The 26,010-nt window shown below is 45.6% G+C and overlaps 1 protein-coding gene across 5 annotated transcripts in view; it reads left to right on the top strand.

The window, feature by feature from the left end:
- The window catches only part of NCOA7 (nuclear receptor coactivator 7), a 1,122,006-nt gene that overhangs the window by 697,469 nt on the left and 398,527 nt on the right, over window positions 1–26,010 (top strand). For all 5 annotated transcript variants that reach the window (XM_078648931.1, XM_078648932.1, XM_078648933.1 and 2 more), the window contains one exon: window positions 1,959–2,069. In XM_078648931.1, coding sequence (XP_078505057.1) covers window positions 1,959–2,069 — 111 coding nt within the window. The remainder of the gene's footprint in view (window positions 1–1,958; window positions 2,070–26,010) is intronic.

The following is a 26,010-nucleotide window of genomic DNA, read 5'->3' as shown; positions in this document are numbered from 1 at the left end:
TGCCTGCCCTGGGGTGTACAGAAAGCCCCAACTGCTTAATAGCTTTCCTCCAGTTACTCCAATTATACTTTTCATGTGAAGCTCGCAGAAGCCTTCAGCTTTAGCAGGCACTATAAATCAATTATTGATCAACAATGGACATTTACCACCGTACACTCAATTGGGGTGAATCAATGAATAATTTTGGAATATTTGTTTGTCATTGAGATGCATATACATAGTAGCCCCGAAGGGTATGCATGGATGGGAGCTCTTTTCAGTGGAGGGGGCCTTCAAAGGTCATATTTGATGTGCATTCAAAAACAGAGGTCAGTTTTGTCTTCTGACACATTGCTGCTTATTCTTTTAAAATCAAGACTGGTATTTGCTTTTTTTATGTTACTTTGGTAAACTTTATTTTGGGTATTGATAACCATAAACGTTCACATATAACGCCATAAAATCAATAAAGAAAAGGTTAACACATATCTACACATGGTAAAGTTCGTACTATCATCTAAGTGCAAACACATGGATTAAATAATACTCCTATTAGTCAGCAAAAACCTCGTGAATGGATCCGCTATGCTCACCAAGAGTAACTAAGAAATCTTAGTGGTTATACTAGAAGGTTCTAGTTTATGGTTCGAGCAAAAGTTAGGCACCAACCAAATAAATTATTACCAGGGGTTACCAGATTCTTTTAGATCCAAAAGTGCAGTGTGTGATTATATTACGTCTAAAGTTCATATTCTAACTATGGGACCCTTGTGACTTGAGACACACAAGTTCCGTTAATTCGATGAACACTTTACAAAATATTACACATCCTTTGTTGATATTAAACCTAGGACCGTCATCAAAGTCTGGTTAATTCGAATTCAGGATCCTTAAAACATAAAAACACAGTATTTTATTCGATTGCTGCGAAATGATTGATTCTCAGTAACAGCTAGTACAACTATTGTGAATACAGTAGTTAGATCTGTGTCCTTCTGTACAAATTAGCAAGTATGCAAGATCCTTTCTATAAAAAAAGGTGAGGCATAGTTTCATGACATTAAAACAACATAGATAAAATCCTTGCACTTCAGATACAATGATAAAAAGCATTGGCATAGCCAATAGGTCTCACCTTTTGGGACCTTATAATTGTTTAGCCATGCAACAGTTGATGTTGTTGCACCAAAGATATTGTGCTGGATAACTAAACATTTATAAGGTCCCAAAGGCGAGACCTATTGGCTATGCCAATGCTTGCTAAATTAAGACAACGTGTTAATTCTCTCTACTTTCCTCCAAGAACATAAATAAATAAATTGGTCGAAGACTACTCATCCACTTTCAATAAAATATAGGCCGGTATTTTCACAAACAACGAACAATTGAATGTCTACTTCTGACCTGAACTATGACGAAGGCATGCATTTGCCACTTTGATTATTTGCAGTAATGGTTCTCGCTTGTATTTAAACATGAACATAAATTGATTATATCATGTTGGATGCATTTATTATCACTGGCGGTATTCGTGATACAAGGCGGCGGTCTTTTTGTCATTTCCGATCTCATTGATTTATTTTTTATGATTTAAAAAGTAGGTGTTCGTTCACATATGTGCGAATTATGGTATGGCATTATTGCCAGTCTGCATCTACATATCAGTTAGTCATTAAGCTATTTTAAATTGTTAAAAGAATGCATTCATGTTTAGTCTATTGAAAACAAAGCTAAAAAGTAATAGAAACAAAGAGGATTGAGCTATATGTGAAGCCTCTTCCAGCACAGAGTTTGATCAGGGAAATATAACAAAATTCCTTTCAACTAACTGGTTCAGTATTTCCCTACCCTGATGGTTTCATGTATGAGTAGCTAGAGCGGTTGCATTTTCACCGAGCCTGGAAACCATAGTAAAACTTAAACAATTAACAGCCTGCTGCAATTAATAACACACTGTATTATGTTTTTTCTTCATACAGGTTCTTTATGTGCCCGATGTTCAACCTTATTCTATGCCTGCTACCTCCGTTCCCAGTGCTGGTGGTGTTATTTCTGCTTCATCATCTGATGCAGAATATGATAAACTTCCAGTGAGTATGCCTTATTTGTTTCTTTGCTTTGACCTATTCAGTAGTTTTAATAGCTTTTGACTCGTTTTTAGGTCTCACCCAGGCAGCGCGCATGCGCTGCCCTAGGAGGGCCTTTAGCCATCGCTCTTCGCTTTTCAAGCACTGCACTCATGCTTGTGGTGACATCCACCTGGTGGGAGCGAGCAGCGGAGCACCACAAGTACAAGTGCAGTGCTTGAAAAGCGAAGACTGATCTCCCTAGCGCGCATAGGCAACATTCGCTGGCTCACCTCCTGCTCCCACTATCTCTCTCAACCTCTTCCTCGTCCTAAATCACTCCCTCCTCCTGGCACCAGACTTATTTCTCCTTTTCCCCAACCATGCACCCATAAGCCTTTGTACTTGTACTTTTTTGTAAGCTAAGTCTGATGCCCCCCTTTACCACTCAACTTTTCTATCTTGCCAGACATTACTAAACTGTCTCCTCCGGCTCCCAGTCCCATCTCTTTCTGGGCACCATACCCTGAATATCAGCCTTTCTTTACTACACAACACACCACATGGTAATCTTCAGCACAATTCGCTTTCTACCAGCATGAGTAGTTCTCTCCTCTGAGACTGTGGTGTATTTCTCACTTTTCCATGCAGACTGTGCCCTGGCTAGGTCTGTGGTTTTCTACCCATTGCCCGTGCCTTTAACTTAATGTGGTTTTTATTCCTATGACTTTCAAAATGTTATCTCCGTGGCATGTTTAAATCATCCCCCAATAAAATTGTCAAAATGTGTACTCCACCTGTATTTGTAGTCTTTCTAGACTACATTCACCCTATATAAAAACAAAATAAAATAGGCATTTAAATAAACTAGATTTTTTAAAGACAGTATGGGCGGAATAACTTGCTAGAAAGATTAACTTTCGATAATCCCCAACGAGAAAACTTACAGGTTATTGCAGCTGTGACACTTTAACTTGTTGGTTACACTGGGTAAAAAGAAAAACACATGCATGCAGATGTAGCCCTAGACACACACGCCTTAGAGTGAAAGAAATGAAAGGTGAAAAACAGATTGAAAGACATAATGTGGCAAAAAACATCGGCTTGACTGAAACCTGCCTCATTTGCGCACAAATATCCCAATTTCTGCAACAGAGCAGATTGAGAAATTGAACTATTTTCTCCTGGTTAAAACACTAGCAGCTACTCGCTTGGGATACGACTCACGGTGTCTCTGTAGAACAGCACACATGTAATGAAAACCTTTAAGAGCCAAGCAGGGTTCCAAAACCTCAGTTCTCCTGCACAGAGCTTGTGCCATCGCACAGAGTGCAGTGAAGCCTACTGAAAGCTTGTTTATTATAGCATTTGAAGTAATGAGCTATGAAACCTGCTTGTAGGTAGAGACAGAACTGTGATACAGGATTAGTGTAGCACACTTAGGTTTTAGAGCCGCAGGAATCACAAGTGGACTTTGATGGCAGCTCCCTGCATGTGCACGTTAAGGTGCTGTTTGCACTGCGTAAGAGAGCAGGTACATTTGGCTTAGAACAGTTAATTATTAAGTTACACAAAAATGTCTATTGTACCGCGGTTTAAAAGGAAAACAGCAGGCTATGTAGAAATCCAGAAATGGCAAACAATGGCTTATTGATCCTGGGTCAGCTGTCTAAATGTCGTGCTAATTGGCAGGTGATGAATCTGTTTTTCCAATGCAGTGTATTTTTTTGCACAGCACTTCACATCTCTGTGCACTTTGAACAAGCATTGGCTTAGGCAATGGGTCTCGCATTTGGGACCTTATAAGTGTTTAGTTATCCAGCACAATATCCTTGGTGCAACATCACCTGTTGCATGGCTAAACACTCATAAGGTCCCAAAGGCAAGACCTATTGGCTATGCCAATGTTTGTTGACCTTCCACCGTCCCAACCCTCTCATCCCCCCACTTCCTATTTACCATGTGCACCTAGCCAAATTTATGCTGTGCCATCCGTGAACCTTTACATTTGATCCTGGCTTCAACTGGTACCTAGTCAAAAGCGCTTTGACTAGGCACCAGCGTGGCTCTGCAGGTTGAAGCACACCGCCCTCTTTGATAGGGCGGTGCGCTTCAACCGGCAGAGCCACGCCGGTGAAAATCAAAATGGTAAAAAAGGTGAAACTCGCACTCTTGTAGACAGGAGTTGTAGCGGTTTTATTGTCAAGGTCTCACCATGCCCAACGCTTTTCGCCTTCACATAAGGATTGATTACGGAATGTTGACACAAAGAAAGTCATCTTTTATTTCAATAGGTACACAGTTACTTCCTGTTTACTTTGCAGTGCATTGTGGTGAGTGTAGTTAATTGTTTATGCAAACTTTGTTGACTACAAGTTTCTTAGTGAAAACAATGTGCTCATTACTTTGTGGTTCAAACCAATATCTTACAATGTGGTTCCAGTGATGCTATCCAGTACTCGTTTGCTCAGTTCTTTTGTTTAACACTAAAATCCCATTTTAAATAGTTTGATTCCAGATTCGACTTCCTTTTAACTTCTCCTTAATTGGCCATTTTTGCTCTTTCCATATTCACCCTCATTCTACCTGACTGTCCATGACTGTGACTACCTGCATACATGGAATTTGAGCTCAACAACGTGGAAAGCTACACCGCAGCTGAGCTCAGCATTTTGCAAGGAGATGTGGCTTCCCACAAATAGGTGCTACAAGAAGCAGGAGCTCCAGAAGGCCCTCCGAACCTGAGCGTGGGCCCTCTAGTTGCAAGCCACAGCAGAGGAGGAGGCTGTGGAGGAGCAGGAGGAGGGCCTGAGCCCAGGTTCTGAGTTGCAGCAAACCGGGGAGGAGTACAACTCGCCCTCAGGAGTGGAACCGATTGCCAGTATAGGGAGCAATGTGTCTTCATGCAGCATGTCCCCAGAGGAGATGGAAGAGAGAAGAGCTTAGGAAGTTCAGGCTGCAGCTGGGCAAATTTAAATTGGTGGCAGCAAAGTTGCCAAGAGGACAGCTGAGTAGGCCACCCGGGCCCTTGAGTAAAAAAAGCTGGCCCTGGAAAAAGAGGAGTTTGCTGCAAGTAGGGCAGCAGAGGACGCTGCATCTGCCCTTAAGGAAAAGAAACTGACCATTAAAGAAAGGGGAATGGTCCGTGGGATAAGTTTCAAGGAGTTGGACATCAGTACCAAGCGAGTCGAGTACAGCAGAAATAATAGCATTCATACAGTACCCAATAGAGAGTTGAGAGTCTGAAAACCACAAGACCTGGTGCCCAGTTGTGTGCTGGTGCCCACCTTTGTGATGGAGGATGACCTAGATAAAAAGTTTTCTACTTGTGTGATAGCCCTTAGAATGTACATGTACCACAAAGCGGATTGGAGAGAAACGTATGGGAAAAAACGCCCATAATGGGGAGGGACATCCTTCTGGCACTAGAGGTGGAAGATCAGATGATGTATGCTCCTGTGAAATCCATTTTACTTGCCAGAAGTGGGCTTACCTCTAGCAAGTACCGCATTATGTTAAGAACAAACAAACTGTCAAACCAGTCCTAGGTGGATTTCCTAGATTACGGGCAGCAAAGTGAATGATTTTACTGAGCTGTGCAGCCTAATTTTGAGGGAGCACACCAATGCCTGCTTTACAGAGCTGTGCTAACAGGTAGTTGATAGTAAGATCACTGACTCCAGAGCTTCCTAAGAAGTCAGATCTCAGCTTTAGTCCCGAAGCGTCTAAGAAGGTACCTGGGAGGGAACCCAAGAAGGGTGATCCAGGCTTCCCCCAGGAGGGTGAAGGTGAGGTCCGGGAAGACACAGACGAGTCCCAGAATAAGGTAATGGGGAAAGGGTTCCCATGCCATGTCTATGAAACCGTAGATATGTTCTGGTTGGCAGTGGCCCAGAGTGCCCCATTTACATCTCCAGTGCTTTGATTGATATGAGTCAGGATACAAGCAGGGGGACTCTCTTTATCCTAAGAACCCAACTACTGGTGGAATCTGTAAGGGGGTGGCCAATATAAGTTTAAGTAGTCCCCAGTGGCAGGAGTTAGACAATTCTGCACGACAGAGGTGCAGCTGAGTAGTGCTGTTTATACCAACACCAATTGCAGTTTTTCACAGAGCCTATTTCACCAACATTACTAATTTGGCTATCTTTCGACTATTAAGACCGCCTGCTGGGCTGTCTTTATCATAGCAGCTACCTGGTGTCTCTTTGGCAGATCAAGACGAATATATCATGTCCCTTGACCATTGTTTGCACACACCATCTCGGGAGTTATTACTCCAACTGCACAAATAGGAGGATACTAGGCCGCATTTTCCCAGTGATTAAATCTGCCCTGAAGAGGTCCTCTCTATGGACGAAACTCATTGGCTGTGGCTGTTTCCACTACATACGTGTGAAAATTCACAAGAAAACAAAGACCAGAATCGGTCTTGTTCTCTCATTGTTATGGTTGTAGTGCATCTCTACGTCTTGTATTGTATGCCGATGTTGTAGAGTTTGCCAATGATGGTCTGGTGGGAGAATGTGTCGAACGCTGCTGAGAGGTCGAGGAGGATCGGGGCCACAGTTTCTCCACAGTCTAGGAAAGTTCTGATGTCCTCTATGGCGGCGACCAGCACAGTCTAGGCACTGTGGTTGGCACGGAAACCTGATTGAGAGGCGTCAGAGGTGGTTTTATTCCAGGTATTCGGTTAGTTTGTTGATGACTTTCTAAGTAACTTTGATGGGTTGGGGAGCAAGGAGATCAGTCAGTAGTTGACGAGGTTACTGGTGTTGGCTGAGGGTTTCTTTAGGCGGGATTTGACCTCTGCGTGTTTCCATCTTTCTGGGAAGGTTGCTGTGGAGACGGAGTTGTTAAGGATGCCGGTGAGTTCTGTGCTGAAGCGCTGGCTCAGAGGTTGAAAAGGTGGTGGGGAAAGGGGTCGGTTGGTGCCTCGGAGTGGATGGTCAACATGCTGGCTGTGGTGAACTTCATGGTGAGTGGAGACCAGGTGGTGATAGTTCGGCTAGTGTTTGCTGGGAGGTTGAGGTTGTCGATGTTGAGTGAGGTGAGTTGGGGTTGCAAAGTCGTTGTAGATGGTAGTAATTTTGCTGTGGAAGTGGTCCGAGAGTTCTTGGGAGGGGTGCACGGTGTTCTGAGAGGCAGTCTGGTTGGAGAATTCCTGGTCTATTCTGAAAAGTTCCTTCAAATGGTTGGCCATGGTATCGAGGCTGGCAACAGTGGCTGTTCTCTTGGCTTCCTTGAGGCGCTGGTGGTAGTTGTTAAGGGCCTTTTTGTGAGCTACCTCCTCAGAGGGGTTCTTTGTGGTTCTTCAGATCTTCTTGAGTTGGTGGCAGCAGCGCTTGGCAGTTTTGAGCTCTGCAGTCTACCTACTGGTTCATTTTGAGATGTTGTTTGCCCTTGCTTGTTTCAGCAGGGTGACTATGTTGGCGCGGTTTGTGATCCAGGCGAAGAAGTTCCGGATGGATTTGACGAGATCTGCTGAAGTTTCAAGTTGTGTGGTGCTGACTGCCGGTGTGCATTGCATGTTGGTTACCTTGCCCCAGCTGAGGTGGGTGGCGCTGTAGGGCATTGTGGTTGTGTCCTGGGCATTGTGGATGAAGTGGACTATGGTGTGGTCAGCCCAGGTGACTTCTGTGACGTGCATGAATTTGATTCAGTCGGCGGAGGTGAATAAGGCGTTAAGTGCATGTCCTGCTTTGTGCGTGGGTTCGGTGACCAGTTCGGTGAGGCCATTGTTGTTCAGGTTCTCCAGGAGGGTGACTGGGTTGGCGTCTTGTAGGGTCGTGGACGTGGAAATTGAGGTCGCTGAGTAGGACGTAGTGGTGGGAGTCAATGTCTAGGTGTGGTGATTTAGGTTGGAGATGGAGTCGGAGAATGCTGGACGGAGTCCTGGGGGCCTATAGGTGAGGATGCCTTTCACTACGGTCTTAGTGTCCGCCTGTAGCTGGAAGTTAAGGTGTTCCATGAAAGGTGTTGGGTTGTTTTTGGTGATGGTGCATCTGATGATTTCCTTGAGGATAATGGCGATGCCCCCCGTGTTTGTTGGTGCGGTCTCGGTGAATCATCTTATAGTCGATGGGGTGGGCGGTGGCCATTGCGATGTCTGGGTTCAAGGAAGGCTTGAGACACTTTTCGGTGATGGACACATCCAGGGAGAGGGTAGTGATGATATCCCAGATTTCAATGGCGTGTGTGCAGAAGAAGCGGGCATTGCGCAGGATGCATTGGAGCTGTTTTGGTTTGTTCGTTATCTGATCGTGTGTGGTATGAGGTCTGATGCCGGCAGGAGGTCCTGTGTGGCAGGCGAAGTGGCAGTGGCAGCCTGTGAAGGGTCCTTTAGTAGATTGCGGGGAGGCTATGATGTCTATTTTGGTGACCCAGGTCCAGAACCTCCACGGTGGTGTTGCGGTGCGAGAGCCAGGAATTCTGATGCTGCACAAGGAGCCCGTGGGAGGGGACTGTCAGGTAGGCAGGAACCAGCAGAGAAAACAGCAGGAGAGCAGATGTTCAAAAAAGAAATAGAAGGGCTGAGATTAATAGTGACAACATTGCATGACTAAATGGATTCCAATAAGAACCAATTGCAACCAATTAAAGTAGCAAAACAATTGTGGCAACCACGAAGATGGCAAGTAATATAATTGCACAGCTATGCGGGGTGCCCAACCAATTACAGTGACCATGAGGCAAACCGTGGCCTGAACCAGGGAGGACTCTGCTCGGCAAAGGCGTGGCTGAGAACACTGGTGCTAATCGAAGGCAGGGGAGAGGGGTGTGAATACCAGAGCTTCAAGGCTGCTCTTCTACTTTTCAGTCTAATTGCACACATTTGCCTCCACCCAATCAAACTGGGCATAGTTTGGTGCCTGCTTCCATTCCTTTAAGGGCTGTAAACAGGGATGTCCCTGTGACTAAGTTAGGTGCAGTAATATATATAGTTCCCTAGCATTTTCTGTATGAGTTATTCCACTGGTATACCATGGACACAAGGCAACTGGATACCTTCCTTTAACATATGGTTTGCCCACTAGACCATCCCAGTGGCTTTTGGGCAATATATGGCATTTTGTTATGCTTGATGGTTATTTTGGCAAGAATTCTCTCACTTCATACGATGTAACTTGCACCTCTGGCTAACACTGACGGAATTCCCTCAACACAAAAGCTATCCCAAAAGAACTCAGTTTAAACTTTGGTGGTTAGTTGGTTTAACCATCTTGCTGACTATCCAATGTAAGTTATAATCAATCAATACAAACCTAAACCATTTGTGATTCCTGTATGGTTCATGGGACCTATTATATCCAACATGAGCTTTTCCCAACGGTTGTCCAGCATGGAAATTGGAGACAAGGGAGAATTCCTAGTAATTTTATGTTCGAGGCATATGAGCTGCAGATACTACACTTAGCATTAGATCGCCACCTGGTGTTGGGCTCGGATGATTGCATGTTGTTGTCGTCTTGGAAGAAGTCTTTGTAGTCACGAGATAGGTGACTCCTCCCTTGGACGATAGTGTGCATTGGCATCGGCTCCATCCTTAGATTGTTTTCTTCCTCCACTGGGTTCGGAAGAAAGTTTTCCGCTCCGGCTAGAAATAGACTTTTCCAGCACTTCAAAGCGCAAAAGACTTACTAAAAACGTATCAAACTACTTTCGATATTGACTAACATAGTTTCGACTCCATCAGCTCGATTCCGGTCGTCGACGCGGGCCGTTGGGCCTATCCACGCCGTGAGGCCTACACCTCATGGAAAGGACACGTTCAAGAGATGCCCCGGGTGTGCAGCGAAGTTTCTACACAGTGACCACCACGAGGTCTGCAACCTGTGCTTATCGCCAGAACACGACAAATCCAGCTGTACAGCCTGCGCGTCCTTTCGATCCAAGAAAACCATTCGAGATCGGAGGCCCCGTCAACACGACATGCAGAGATCCTCTCCGGAACCAGTGGATGTCTTCGACAGGGAGGTTCCGCTCATTCCCGAAGATTCCGATGATCTCCAAATCGTATTAGAGGCAGACGACTCAGATGACTCCATACCATCGGGTCAACGCGTGAGTACTACTGCCCCTGCACCACATACATCACCCAGGTCTAAGGCAAAGGTCAACACTCCGCCTCCGGGGCCCAGTCGCGACTGAAAGACCCCTTAGACAGCCCCACCATCGAGCCCGGCTCCGAAGAAAGTCATTAAGCCTTCCGGTAGCTCGGTACCGAGCAAGCCACACGTGCCGATCCCACAAATTCCCTCCGAAACCGTCGACTTCTAAAGACAAAGGTATAAAGCCGACGAGACCAGCTTCCACTCCGAAACCACCTTCTTAAGTGCCAAAACAGACCAGGCCTGATTACGATGCGTCCAAGCCCTCGAAACAGCCTACGACACCGAAAACAACACCTTCGGTGCCGAAAACTATGCCAAAGGACACTGTAACACCTTCTAAGGCTAAAGACAAGCAGGAACCTCGTCCGGAAGCGAAGAAATCGGCGCCGACATAGGTTCCACAAGGAGAAGACCTTTTTCAACCAGATCCTCTGCAAAAGAAGATCTACATTGACCCAAAGACAGGTCATGTATCCACAATACCACACAAGAAGAGGAAGGAAGATGCAACACCCACACCTGTAGTTCCTGCCAAGAAGAAGGACTCTGCCACATCTCCTAAGCATATGCTATACTTCCTTCTTCATCCCCTGTTCCTCTTAACAATTCACCACAGAGATCTCCTACACATTCTCCTCTTTTATCTCCACACTCACCTCAAAATGATGATGAGTATAGTTTAGGAAGAGGGATAGACAAAGATGAGCCTTTCCTATACCCTATAGATGATACAGACTGGGAGTACCCAAACCCACAGCATGTGCCAGATATTCCTGACCCACAGTCCTACCCATCAAAACCTTCTCCCCCAGAAGATAACATTGGTTTTGGTCACCTGTTGAACAGACATGCCATTTACCATGGGGTCACTATGCATTCTGATGAGGCAGAAGTAGAATTTCTATTAGACACATTCGAACAATCGCAAAGGTCTGTTCAAATTCTTCCCATGATTAAAGGGGTTATCAAACATGCTCCAGAGATATCTAAAGACCCTGTGCGTACTAGGATCCTAAACCCTAGAATTGCGAAAAAATATAGGCCTGTACCTGCAGATCTGGCCTACATTAAAGGACAACTACCATTAGATTCACTAGTTGTGTCAAATGCTAGAAAAAGGGCAAACTCACAAACTTCAGGTGAGGCACCCTCCACCTGACAAAGAATCCAAGGTAATGGATGCTTCAGGCAAAAGAATAGCTGCGCAAGCTACCAACGTATGGTGCATAGCTGACACACAAGCCATCCTTTCACGATATAATGGGCTCATTATGATCAGTTAGAGAAACTAGTAGAGCATCTACCTGACCAATATAAAACACAGGCACGTAACCTTATACAAGAAGGCAGGCTAATTTCTAATGCCTCAATCAAGTGCGCACTAGATGTAGCAGACACTGCATCTAGAGCTGTAAATACTAGTGTCGTACTTGGGAGACATGCGTGGCTAAGCATTTCAGAATTTAAACAGGAAGCGCAAACTACCATTTTAAATCAACCATTTAATCAAAACCAATTGTTTGGACCAGAAGTAGACACAGCACTTGAAAAGATGAAGAAGGATACAGACACTGCCAAATCCATGGGGGCTTTACAGTCCACACAATCTAAAAGTTCTTTTCATCGCTCCTTCTACAGAGGAGGCTCCAAACAGACTGGAGCAGACAATACAACATCTTTCTAATCGAACACACAAACATCCTCTAACAAGGGATATTTTAGAGGAGGATATAGAGGGAGTAACAACAAAGGAAGAGGTTGGGGTAACCACAATAATCGAACCTCTTCCACCACAAAACAGTGACTTCCCTCTGCTCCCCAATCAGCATTACACTCCTGTGGGGGGCAGACTAACGCAATTCCTGCATGTCTGGAACTCCATCACACCAGACAAGTTGGTAAGACAGATTATCCAGTATGGCTACTGCCTAGAATTTACAGAAACCCCTCCACACATACCACCCAGGCAGCGTCCAATGTCTACAGAACACCTCACTCTGCTCAAACAAGAAGTTCTGTCACTTCTACAGAAGGACGCAATACAAAAAGTTCCTTTACAAGAACAAGGAACAGGGGTTTACTCGCTGTATTTTCTAATTCCCAAGAAGGATGGGACACTAAGACCAATTCTCGACCTCAGGCCCCTCAATCATTACATACAATCAGATCATTTTCATATGACCACTTTACAACAAGTGCTCCCACTGCTGCAACAAGGCGATTTCCTTACAACACTAGATCTATAGGACGCTTACTTCCACATTCCTATACATCCTGCTCACAGAAGGTATTTAAGGTTTGTACTGGAAGGGCAACATTACCAGTTCAAAGTCCTTCTATTCGGAGTGACAACTGCACCACGGGTATTCACAAAGTGCCTAGCAGTAGTAACAGCACATCTCAGGAGACAACAAATATATGTCTTCCCTTATCTAGACGATTGGCTCATAAAAGCCAAATCATTCAATCAGTGTGTCCAACACACACATCAGACAATTCAAACATTGCACGACTTAGGGTTTACAATCAATTACACCAAGTCGCACCTGCAACCCTCTCATATACATCAGTATCTAGAGGCTACAATAAACACGTCTACAGCTCTAGGGTATCCCAGTCCAGCAAGGATACAGAGCATTCGAGCCTTAGTCACAGCCTTTCAGCACCAACAATCTCTGCAAGCCAGGGTGTTCATTAGACTAATAATAGGCATGATGGCATCTTGCATTTTCATAGTGCCATATGCAAGACTGCAAATGCGTCCGTTACAAGAATGTTTGGCACAACAGTGGAACCAGGCTCAAGGTCAACTAACAGACCTGGTGTTGGTAGACAGCCGCACACATCGCTCTCTGCAGTGGTGGAACACCAAAAACTTCACAAAAGGGTGGCCGTTCCTCGAACCTGTCCCACAACTAGTGCTCACAGCAGACGCATCTCACAGGTTGGGGAGCCCATCTCCTACATCATACAACTCAAGGACAATGGAACAGTCAGCAAAAATGGTTGCATATCTACCATCTAGAGCTGCTAGCAATATTCTTAGCACTCAAAACATTCCAAGTACAAGTACAGAACAAAGCTGTCTTAATCCGGACGGACAACATGACAGCAATGTATTATATACAAAAGCAGGGGGGGGACACGCTCTCTACAACTGTCCCAGCTCGCACCGAACATTTGGAGATGGGCCATTCCACAAAACCTATATCTGTTGGCATAGCACCTTCCAGGAGTTCCAAATCAGATAGCAGAACTGTTGAGTCGGCAGACACAACAAATTCACGAATGGGAACTACATCCACAAGTTCTTCAACCATTCTTCCACAAGTGGGGTCATCCAGACCTAGATCTGTTCGCCACACACAAAAACGCAAAATGCCCAACCTTCGCCGCCAGGTTTTCACACCCGCTGTCCAAGGGCAATGCGATATGGATGAACTGGTCAGGCAGATTGGAGTACGCTTTTCCTCCAATACCACTAATACCATTAGTAGTACGCAAGCTCAGACAGCAGTCTCTTAAATTAATCCTGGTTGCTCCCATATGGGCACGCCAACCATGGTTCACCACGCTGCTAGAACTCACTCTAGTTCCACACCAAAAGTTACGACTTACTCCATCCCTGCTAGCGCAGAACCATGGAGACATCCGACATCCAGACCCAAACAACTGAATTTGGCGATCTCGCTCCTGAAGTCTTAGAGTTTGGTTATCTTAACCTACCACCAGACTGTATGAACATCATTAAAGAGGCCAGGAGACCTACTACCAGAGCTTGTTATGCTGCTAAATGGAACAGATTTGCCATTTATTGCAACAATAACCAAATTGATCCCCTGGATGCTTCCATCCAGAATATCATTTGCTACCTCTTACATTTACAAAGATGTAACTTAGCATATTCATCCATACGCCTGCACCTTGCAGCAATTGCAGCATATTTACAAAATAGACATTTGTCTCTTTTTCGAGTACCTGCAATTAAAGCATTTATGGAAGGATTGAAAAGAATCATCCATCCCAGGTTGCCACCTTCTCCAGTGTGGAACCTCAACGTTGTTCTTACAAGACTCGTGGGACCCCATTTTGAGACTTTACATAAATGTGAACTGCAATTCCTCACGTGGAAAACTGCTTTCTTTATTGCTATTACCTCTCTCAGAAGAGTAAGTGAGATACACGCTTTCACAATACAAGAACCATTCTTACAACTACATCGTAACAAAGTGGTTTTATGAACTAATCCAAAATTTCTTCCAAAGGTCATTACTCCTTTTCATTTAAACCAATCGGTAGAGTTACCAGTGTTTTTCCAAAACCCTAACTCTGTAGCAGAGAGAGCTCTACACACACTAGACATTAAAAGAGCTCTTCTCTATTATATTGATAGGAACAAATCTTTTTCGTAAAACAAAGCAATTGTTTGTATCTTTCTCTCCACCACATAAAGGCAACCCCATCTCTAAAGCTGGGATTGCAAGGTGGATTGTAAAGTGTATACAAATATGTTATCAAAAATCAAAACATACATTAACAGTTCCTCCTAGAGCGCACTCCACACGCAAACTTGGAGCCTCTATGGCTTTCTTAGGGAACATCCCCCTAGAAGACATCTGCAAAGCAGCAACATGGTCTACAACACACACCTTCACTAAACACTACTGTGTTGATGTGAAAGCCAAGCAGCAAGCTGCAGTAGGCCAAGCTGTACTTAAAACTCTTTCAAACTACTGCAACAGATACAGGTGACCACCGCTAGGGGAGACACTGCTGCACAATCGATGCTAAGTGTAGTATCTGCAGCTCATATGCCTCGAACAGAAAATGCTACTTACCAGTATGCATCTGTTCTTGGTATGTAGAGCTGCAGATTGCTACACGCCCTCCCGGAACCTGTATCTGTTCCAGTTTTATCTTACTTAGATGCACACGCATGAACATCCTTTTTACTTTACTTCTACTAATTCCATCATTTCCCATCATGGCGAAAAACAATCTAAAGATAGTGCGCATGGGCACCGGCTCCATCGTCCAAGGGAGGAGTCACCTATCTCGCGACTACAAAGACTTCTTCCAAGACGACAACAACATGCTATCATCCGAGCCCAACACCAGGTGGCAATCTAATGCTAAGTGTAGCAATCTGCAGCTCTACATGCCAAGAACAGATGCATACTGGTAAGTAGCATTTTCCTTTTATCACTTCTTAGCACAATTAATTCAGTCTTTTACTTGCACAAAGTATCCATATTGTGGAACCAAAATGTGGTTCTGACTTTCTTAGTGAAGCTGTGACAAAGATGAACTTTATGAGCAGAGTTTGCAATTTTGTTTCTCAAACTCGATGGAGGTAATAACTTGTTCGAGGCATATGGGCTGCAGACCACACACTATTGCATTAGATCACCATCTGGTGGTGGGCCCGGATGATTACACTTTGTTGTTGTCTTGGAAGAGTCTTTGTCTGTTGGATGACTCCTCCCTTCGACCATAGTGCGCATGGGCATCGACTCCATCTTCAGATTGTTTTTTTCCGCCATCTGGCCCGGATGGGTTCATCGTTCGGTCCCGTTACCGATCTCTTTTCGAATCCATAAATTAATCAAAATACCATCGGCATCGTCGTCAACATTGATTCCGGTTACCAGCGTCAAATAGAGACTTCACTTCTCGATTCCAGCGTTCATCGGGGCCGTCTGGCCCAACTGCGCTATTGGGCCTTTGGCTCATGGAAAGAACACCCTTCTAGAAGTGCCCTCGGTGTGGACACAAATTCCCTCACACCGATCTTCACGAGGTTTGCAATCTCTGCTTATCTCCAGAGCACGAGAGTCGAGACTGTGAGGCCTGCGCTTCGTTCCGGTCCAAGAAAACAATCCGGGACCGTCGAGCTCGAAGAGTAATGGCGCAGTCCTCAACATCGACACCAGACCTCATCATAGACGAGGCTCCAATTGAAGTAGACGCCGAAGAACAACAGCGCGCAGACATCGCTTCCGAAGCAGAGGATTCAGCTTCCGGAGTAGAGGATCAATCCGAAGATGAAGATCTTCCAGCTGGTCAACAGATCGTGAGTACAGACGTCGACCCTGTTCACCCCACCATACCGGGACAGGCTTTGGTTCCACCTCCACCTTCGGGTCCAGGTGCACACCGACCAAAACCTTCCGACGCCCCGCCTTCGGGCATGGCAGCGAAGATTACAAAAAAGCCTCCAGTTGACTCGGGCTTGAGTCAGTCTGTGGGTCCCGAAAAGCAGTAGGTCCTTAAACCCAAATTAACACCGGCACCAAAGCATCCTTCGGTACCGAAAGTAGTCGAACCGAAAGCAAGTTCGGCACGTAAAGAGGTTCCCAAACCTACCGAACCGAAAACCACCCCGGTTCCGAAAAAAGTGGACCAGAAGAAGGTTCCGGTACCGAAACATACTTCGGCTCCGAAGGTAGATGAGTCGAAACGTACTCCGGGAGCAAAAACTCTGGATCCTAAGAAAAAGTCTTCGGTACCGAAACCAAAACCCGCTCCAAAGACAATGGACACTGTTAAACCTAAGCATTTTGGCTCCATACCATGTAAATCAGCGCCGAAAAAAGATTTGCCAGTAGAAGAGCTTTTTAAACCTGATCCAAAGCAAAAAACTCTTCATATTAATCCAAAGACTGGACATGTCACTTCAGTGCCTGAAAAGAGGCAACTGGACTATCCTAAAACACCGCCAGCTCCTCTAAAAAAGCATGCTCAAACTTCACCAATGAGGATCTCTTCAACAGAAAGAGAAGTTCCAGTAGATATTTCTCCTGTACATTCACCATCTAGTGCACATAGTCTTATACCACAAGATGAGGATGATGGGGATAGTTACTCACTGGACATTTTTTTTTTTTTTTTTCGCATACTTTTATAGCGCAGACCTGTCACCCAGAGGGCATCCTGGCGCTTTGATCAGAGAACCCATCGCACAAGACTAGAGCAGACGCGCAGCCATTACTTAGGAAAGAGATGAGTTTTTAAGGCTTTCCTGAATGGAAGATAGTCCTTGCAGCTCCTAAGAGTGAGTGGGAGAGAGTTCCACAATTTAGCTGCCGCCACTCTAAATGAGCGGCCGCCCATCCTCACTCTTTGAAACCTGGGCACCACCAGAAGGTGGGCCGATGACGACCGCAGAAGCCGTGGGGCAGAATACCATGCAAACATGTTTTGTAATGGAAGGGGGCCTAAGAGGTGAACCGCTCTAAATACCAAACAGGCCGCTTTAAATTGGACCCGTAGTTCTACTGGGAGCCAGTGCAAGTCACGAAGCGCCAGAGTAGAGGAGCTGGATCTGGGACGCGAAAGGGCCAGTTTAGCAGCCATATTTTGCACCCTCTGCAGTTTCCCAATCAGATTTTTTGGGGCCCCCAAAAGGAGGCCGTTACAGTAATCCAGCCGACTTAAAATAGTCCCACGGACTACCTCCGGCCTGGATCGAGCAGGAAGCAGAGGCAAGACTCTGCGGAGCATGCGGAGCAGCATCATACATGTTCCCGTGGTTTTGTTAACATGTAGGTCAAGTTGTAAATTAGGGCCGAACATGACCCCTAAATTACGGGCTGACTCCGATGCCGACACCGGTTCGGAAAAAGTGCTGGGCCAGAAGTCGGTGGGTAAAACCCGCGGGATCCGATCAGTGGAACAGTGAAGCACCTCCGTCTTCGAGCTATTAAATTGCAAAGAATTTGCTTGAAGCCAATCTGCTGTAGCTGCCATGCAGCGATGGAAGGTGTTCAGCGAGATTGCATTGCTTCCTTCCAAGGAAAACACCAGCTGAGTATCGTCGGCATAATTAAATGCCGAGACCCCAAAAGATTTTATTAGCTGGACAAGTGGACGGAGGTACAGATTAAACAATAGCGGGCTGATGGCCGAGCCCTGTGGCACCCCCTGTCCGATTTTCCTTGGTTCCGAGCTGAAAGGCGGAAGTGACACCAGCTGTTGCCTGCCCTCGAGATATGACATCAGCCAGTCTCTGGCCCCCTCGCAAATCCCGCACTCTTCCAGCCTCTGAACCAGGGTCCGATGGCAGACCGTGTCGAACGCGGCCGACATGTCGAGCAGCACCAAAAAGGCTGCCCGACCACTGTCGACACGCGAACGCAGGTTATCCAACACGGTCACAAGTGCGGTCTCCGTCCCGTGACCAGGTCGGAAGCCAAACTGGGCCTCATCGAACCACCCAATATGTTCCAGGTAGCCGGAGAGAGAGCGAGTTACCCATTTCTCCAGGATCTTGATTGGAAAGGGGAGCAAGGAAATCGTCCTGTAGTTGGAAAGGACGGCTGGATCCAAGGTTGGCTTTTTTAGCAGAGGCGACACCACTGCTAGTTTCCAGCAGCCCGGGACAGAAGCCGATTCCAGAGATTGGCGACAGATTGAAAACAGAGGCGGGAACAGTTCTTCCTGAAAAGTTTTCCAAAATTTGGGGGGCAGTGGATCGAGCGGAGATCCAGATGACACCGAACAAGCCATTTTACAAAATTCTTCAAAGGACGGGAGAGGGAAGGAATCCAACCGCGGTGGTGAGAAGATCAGATCGCCCGCCCCAGAGGCCGCCGCGGCCGGCTGGGGTCGACTGGGGGAGCAACCCGGAGCTCCCACGCCAGCTGGCTGGGGTCGACTGGGCTGCCCCGACATAGAGAGTGAACATCACATAGAAGACATTAATGACCCAGATGATATTCCCGGGCCATCAGGGGACCCATGGGAAGATTATAATGCACCAGATCTACCTCAAGATGATGTATACCCATCTAGACCATCTCCCCCAGATGACACTATTGGGTTTACGCAGCTCATTCATAGAGCAGCCACTTACCATGGGGTAGACCTACACACCGGCACAATGGAAGAAGATTTCCTAATGGTCACTTTAGTGTCATCACATAAGACCACAACCACACTTCCAATACTTAGTGGGGTGGTAAGACATGCACCTGAAATATTTAAAGACCCAGTCAGAACAAGGGTAATTAACCCCAGACTAGAAAAAAGTACAAGGCAGCTCCAACTGATCCAGCATACATTAAAGGACAGTTGCCATTGGACTCACTAGTAGTGTCAAATGCGAGAAAAAGAGCTAATTTGCAGACAACAGGAGATGCTCCACCTCCTGACAAAGAGTCTAAGCTTTTAGATGCTTTGGGGAAACGCACCATTTCACAAGCTGCTAGTGTCTGGAGGATTGCTAACACTCAAGCTTTGTTAGCAAGATATGATAGAGCTCATTATGATGAGTTTGAGTCACTCATGCAACACTTGCCAGAGCAATACAAGACCAGGGCTTCTGACCTAATACAGGAAGGCAAAGTTATTACAAATACCTCTATAAGATGTGCACTAGACACAGCAGACACAGCTTCTAGAGCAATAAACACAGGGGTATTGTTGCCTAGACATGCATGGTTACGCATCTCTGGGTTTTAACCAGAAGTACAAGCCAGTATCTTAAACCAGCCATTTGACCAAGAACATCTTTTCTGTCCATCAGTTGATACCGCACTAGAAAAGATTAAAAAAGATAGACACAGAGAAAATCCATGGGAGCTTTACCACAGCTAACCTGCAATCTATTCTACCAACCTCGAAACAATAAAAAGGCTTTAATGACGGGACGCATACAATATGAAATATCATGGTCTGTGCCATCCTTCTTTCCACCGAAATCCGCACAAGGTGATAACCCAATCACAGCTGGGAAGGAACATATTGTTGGTTGTTCAAACTCACGGTGGCAAAAAGGAAATCAAATCGGTCACAGGGAACACATGTTTGAGTGGTACATCTGAACCCTAAGGACTGCAAAAAACAATTTTATCTATCTACAACAATCAATAAAGAAGTTTGTGTCCAATAACCTGCAGGTAGACAAAGTCAGGCATGGAAGGTCGTTATATTTAAAGGAAATCTGGTTCGCTAAGAAGAGGTACAATGAAGGAGTGGGGGCTAAAATGATGTACTACTCCAAGAACAACAAACTAAGCAAGTTTGGGAGAATTGTGGATTATTTGGAAAGAGGCTCTTGCGTAGCCAACAATTCTAGCATCACAGAACACCTGAACCGAGCACCTTGCATCACATTATTCTACTCACACAAGAGATTCTGCACAATTGAAGATGTTACCAGCATTGGGGCTGGATCTGGTCCTTGGGTACCAGTTAACCATCTCTGTGAACAGCATTAAAAGGCTAACATTAAAAAGCAATTTAGACGGTTCCTCCAGTCCAAACGAACTGCCCAAGCTCCGTTTAAATCCGACCCAGCCAGTTGGTCGAACTTTCTTGGTATTTATAGCCTACTTAACAGTCAAATCCCTGAGTCCTGGCATGGCGCAATCATACACCCTGTATATAGAGGTGGCAACAAAAGCAATCCTGCCACCTACCACCTGATCGCACTACTTGATAATGAGGCAAAATACTACTCTGGCCTCTTTTTTGAGGAACTGAACGCCTGGGCAGATGCATACTAGCTAATTCTATACAATCAGTCCACTTTCTGGCCATGAACAGGCATTGTTACAAATCCCCCCCCATACTAACCCTGCTCATAAAGTACAGTATCTAAAAAGCTCCTAGATGCATTTTTAGTCGATGTAAAGGCCGCTTTCAATCTCATTGACTGAACAAATCTCTGATCCAAACTGCCAACTTGAGGATTCCAGGGTAGTTACGAAGGCCATTCAACTTCTCCATTCAGACGCTTAGGATACAGATAAAAATATAGGGAATGGAACACAGATCTTCCGGAAGATTCCAATAAAAAGCAGGTCTCAAGCAGGTTTGTGTACTAGCCCCAGCACTTTTAATGTTTTAACTGTGGTTCTTACTACAGAACTGGATCAACTAAATGTCCATTTGCCTAAACTAGGTAGACTGCACCTTACGAGCATGTAATATGTCAATGACATTGCTCTCTGTAATCAAACGAAGGTGAATTTACAGAAATTGCTGCACAAGTTATTCTTATACACCCAGGACAATAATCTACTAGTCGATTTTAACAAAATAAAGGTGGTAATCTTTAGCAAAAAACGAATACCAGTTGGACTCTGGAGTCTAAACAATAATAATCTTACTAGACTAAGATTATAAGAACCTAGGGTTCAAATTTGACAATAGAGGCACCTATTAACTGCACAGGGAGCATATTAAACTCAAACCTGGTTCCCTCCCCATTGCGTTCTCCTGCCTAAAGAAAAGGTCAGAGGGTTCATCCTTGCTGCCATTAATTATGGTCATCGCAGCAAAATTTCTGCCAACTATTGCATACGGCAGGGAAGCACTCATAGGCCATTACACACGGTGGTTAGATGTTGTGTTTCCGCCTGTGGCGTAACAGGCGTGCCCCGTCATGCTCACGTGACTTGGATTAATAAAGGATGTCACGTCCGCACGTACGCCAGTTGGTGACGGCGGAGTGATCGAGTAAGAAGCAACCCTTGTGTCCCGGCCAATTTATTCTAAGCCCTGCAATACTCATGTAGCACACACCCTACACAGTTCCCGGTGCCCATCAACCTGGGAACACAACAGCTGGCGACGAGGGTGGGATCTCTTCAGTCACGTGCTCCGGCTCACTTCCTGGGGTGTCAAGACTCATATTTCCTGCTTCCTGACCGTGGCTGAGCATCTCGTCAGGAGTTACGAGTCCTTCCACCGGGATGGACACATCCATGAGATCACTGACGTTGGCACTGCCCCTGCCCGGGCTCTGGCGGGGGAATCAATGTCTACTAGTGTGGAAGAGGCACTGACAGTTCCAGATTGGTACTTCTTGAAGTATGAAACATTCCGAGTGACAGTCTCTCTTCCTCTGGTGGCAACTATTAGAGTTCCCTTGACTTTGACGACTGTCCACGGCTCTCGCTCACAGGGCAGGCGGAACTTGCCACTGGTGACCCTGTTCTTGAGTAATACGACATCCCCCACTACAAAGCAAGGTGCCCTAGCCCTTCTCCGTTGGCTGGCCTGAGTATGATTCTTCCTGCGCCGGGCTTCCACTAGGTCATCATTGGGATGCTCAGGCTGCCATTGTGGATGGTGAGGGATGGAGTCTACGATTACCCGGCCCATGATCAAGTGTCCGGGAGCAACACCCGTGGTGGTGTGAGGTGTCTGGCGATAGCTCCTGAGAAATGTGAACAGGGCCAGTTCAAGGGATTGCCCCTTGTCATGCGCAATTCGGTTTACCTTATTAAGAGTTCGCATAAATCGTTCTACTTCGCCATTGGCCTGGGGCCATCGTGGAGTGATTCGGCGATGTTGGATGCCCAAAGCCCGTAGGTAGTTGGATAATTCTTGGCCTTGAAAAGGAGGGCCATTGTCTGTTTTTAACTCTTTCACCAAGTCCTGAGGTAGCGGAGATCCCAAGCCGCAGCACCACCCAAGATCGGCTGCGGAGGAATCCGGCGCCCTCCAGTCGCCTGAGAGACTATTTCACGTAAGACTGTTCTGGTTATTTACATGTTTACTTGCAAGAGTTGGCATATTGCTGTGGCCAGCAATAGACTGTGAATACCGTCTGAAGACCACTTTTTCTTATACAATGACACTTTGTTTTTTTCTTTGGTTGGGGAGGAATGTTGTGTTTCCGCCTGTGGCGTAACAGGCGTGCCCCGTCATGCTTACGTGACTTGGATTAATAAAGGATGTCACGTCCGCACGTACGCCAGTTGGTGACGGCGTAGTGATCGAGTAAGAAGCAACCCTTGTGTCCCGGCCAATTTATTCTAGGGCCTGCAATACTCGTGTAGCACGCACACCCTACACAGTTCCCGGTGCCCATCGACCTGGGAACACAACAGCAGTTAGAGACACTGCATTTCAACCTGTATAGGCACCTTTTTTGGCTCCCTCGAAAAGCCTCTCCTCTCAAATAAGGTTGGAGTTTGGACTAGTAAAACAACTACACACGACAATGAGCCTTCGTCAAATTCTGCCACAGACAGAGCTGCCAAAAAGAACTCTGAACTGCAGTGTATGGGCCGAGCTGACAATCTGTCAGTGCTCCCACGAGGATTGCCTACCTACACTCCACTGTTAATGTGCAAATGACGGGTCTGTGGGATTTACCAACGTCCTACAAAGTGTTCAAGAAACACGTTAATAACTGTACGCATAGACTATCCCTTCTTGAAGATAAAACCTTGTTTTCAAAGCACACGCGCTCCTGGTTCACCATTCAGTTGTACAAATCCTCGGCACAACTGTCCTATTTGAGTTCCTATTGGTCCTCCAAATCAATACAAAGTTTTCTGCACCTACGTATGGCAGAGTTTCCAAATCTAGACTAGTGTCCTAAATGGCTCATAACAGCAAACGCCAACCAATGGAAAGGCTGCAAACAAGCCCTAGAAACTATCATGCACATAATCTGTACCTGCCCAGCTTTCAAAAATGAGCGCCGGGACAAACTGTGCCTTTTATCTACACTCTGGGAGTACGTACTTCTAGGCAAGCAGTAATTGCAGGTTTTAATAGGACCGACAAGTTAAAACGCTCAGACGAAAACATTTTTGTCTCGGATTGCAAAAAATCCATCCAGACGAACCTAACAGTACTAAACTGACTTGTCTTTCTGTGACTTCAATAAGCAATCATCCACTTTATGGCCACTACCTTGCAAATGTATATTCATATGATCTATTCAATCTTATGGTTGATCAACCTTTTTAATATATTTTTCAAACAGTGTATTTTTATGTATTGTTTTTTATTAACTAAGCATGTAATAAAAATTGGATTTGGATGTGCAGGTGACATTGTGAACACATAATTACTACAAGCTACAGGCTTGAGTAATCCTTCAGAAGAATTGAAAGCAAATATTGTTAGTGATTGAAACAGAACAGTACTAATTCAACTCAACTCATGTGCAAGATGTTATTAGTTCACTCGCGCTTTCTGGAAAAAACGCTTTGTGTGCGGCGAACACGTACTTTGTATCTACGTCTCGTAATCAGTCGCTTGCTTCCGCATTAGCCAGTGCAATGAGATTCTCGTTCTCAATGTGTTTACGTTGCGTTACCATAATAGAAAAATAAATGACGGACCTCAAAGCGCAGTTAGACCTACAGTTCTACACGTAACTGTGTAGACACATTGGATAATTAGTTTCTGTTATGTTATGTTAATTTTAATTTCTATAGCGCACGGCTACTCCATTGGAGTAGGGGAAGAGATACAGCTACCAGCAGGAGGGAGGGGCTGCAGCAGAGGGGGGGGGGGGGGGGGGGTGTGAGTCATTTTTTGTTGTGAAAGGGGAGGCATAGATGTAAAGATTACTATCACCCTCCTGAACTGCATTTAAGAACATCAACATTCCGTGAATTTCTACAAACCACTGGATGGGAAGCTTCCTACCTTTCTACGCGGTGTCACTCGGTCCAGGATAGCTTTGGGCAGGTCTAGCCGTACTGAACGATTGTGTTCACGGGCAGACCTCCCAGACGGACACCAGTTCGAGTTTATGTAGTCCATAAACTCGTGAATGTTTTCCCCTATTCTTGGGGACATCTTCTCCACTGAATAATTGGAAGACCCAGAAGAGTACGGATCCACGAGACCTACTCCATTCGGGAAACCCAGTGACCAAATTACGGCATGGGTAACTAGTGGATTTGACTGCGACAGTCCTGAGGAAGACCGAAGTGACCTTTCGGGGCACAAGTGAAGCGGTTGAAACATGTTGACTCTAGTAGTGGTAGGAGGGAAGTCTTGAGGAACCTCATTTTCTCAACAAGACATTTTCCCATCCTCTTTTATTTTTAATCCTGATAAGGGTACCACAATTGGGTTTAATAAAGTATTTCTTTCTATTGGCACCCCTAATCAGTTTTAAACACATCCTTACTGCACTTTTTTCGTCGCACTTACACCAGATCCACGAGGTGTTCATTTGCACGTTCTATCACTCGCGTATGTTGTTCATTGTACGTATTTACTGATTGTATTGTACGTCTTGTAACGTGAATTTATTATTTTTTCCCCCTCCCTAATGCTCCGCCCTGGATGTGGCTACACCAGGGCGTTTGTAGCAGGCCCTATGATGAAGCATGTCACATACTTCGGTATGTGAGTGAGGGCAGTTTTTCCAAATTTGGGAATTTTCCTTTGTTGGGTTTGTGCACTCTATATACCCCTTGTGTGTGATTACAGTTGCCTCAGGGGGCCTGGGGTATTGGAGTTTAAACTATTTTGGCCCTCTCACCTTGTGTGTGGATAAGCTTCCTACCGAGACATGACCATTCTTCACAAGCTGCAAATAAGTTTGGTATTTACAAACCCACATCTGGTGTTTTTTATGTACATTTTAATCTCTGATATAAAAAGTTACTGTGTAATAGAAAAAAATTAAAACGGGATGCATGTTTAATGTAAACGTTTAAATAAACATGCATATACTTTTAACAAAGGCACAAACGCGACATTGAATAAAAAGAGAGTATCTGCTGTATTTTAAAACTCATAGTTTGCAGATCATTTGTGTAAACTGAAAGGCTGGGGATACTTTTACATTGGGTATAAAAACGATTTAGAATAAAAATTCTGTAGGAGTTTAGCAAATGGAAAGGCGGGGCCGACATCGGCCCCGCCGCACATATGGCGGGAGCGCACCGGCCCCCACTCTTCCCCCGGGTTCCCTGGTAACCCGTAAGTGATTGAGTCACTTCCGGGCCACAAGGGAAACAAAGGCCAGGCCGGTTAGATCTGGCTTGGCTGGCGAGGGGTTTAAAAGGCCGTGCAGCGCGGGAGTCGGCCTCTTTGACTCCTGCGCGCCACGGCTTGCCCCTTCCAGCCTCTAGGAGGCTGTA

Source organism: Lissotriton helveticus, chromosome 6, assembly GCF_964261635.1.
Source record: "Lissotriton helveticus chromosome 6, aLisHel1.1, whole genome shotgun sequence".
NCBI lineage: Eukaryota > Metazoa > Chordata > Amphibia > Caudata > Salamandridae > Lissotriton > Lissotriton helveticus.
The sequence above is the reverse complement of the archived record's forward strand: the minus strand, read 5'-3'. Positions and strand labels throughout refer to the sequence as shown.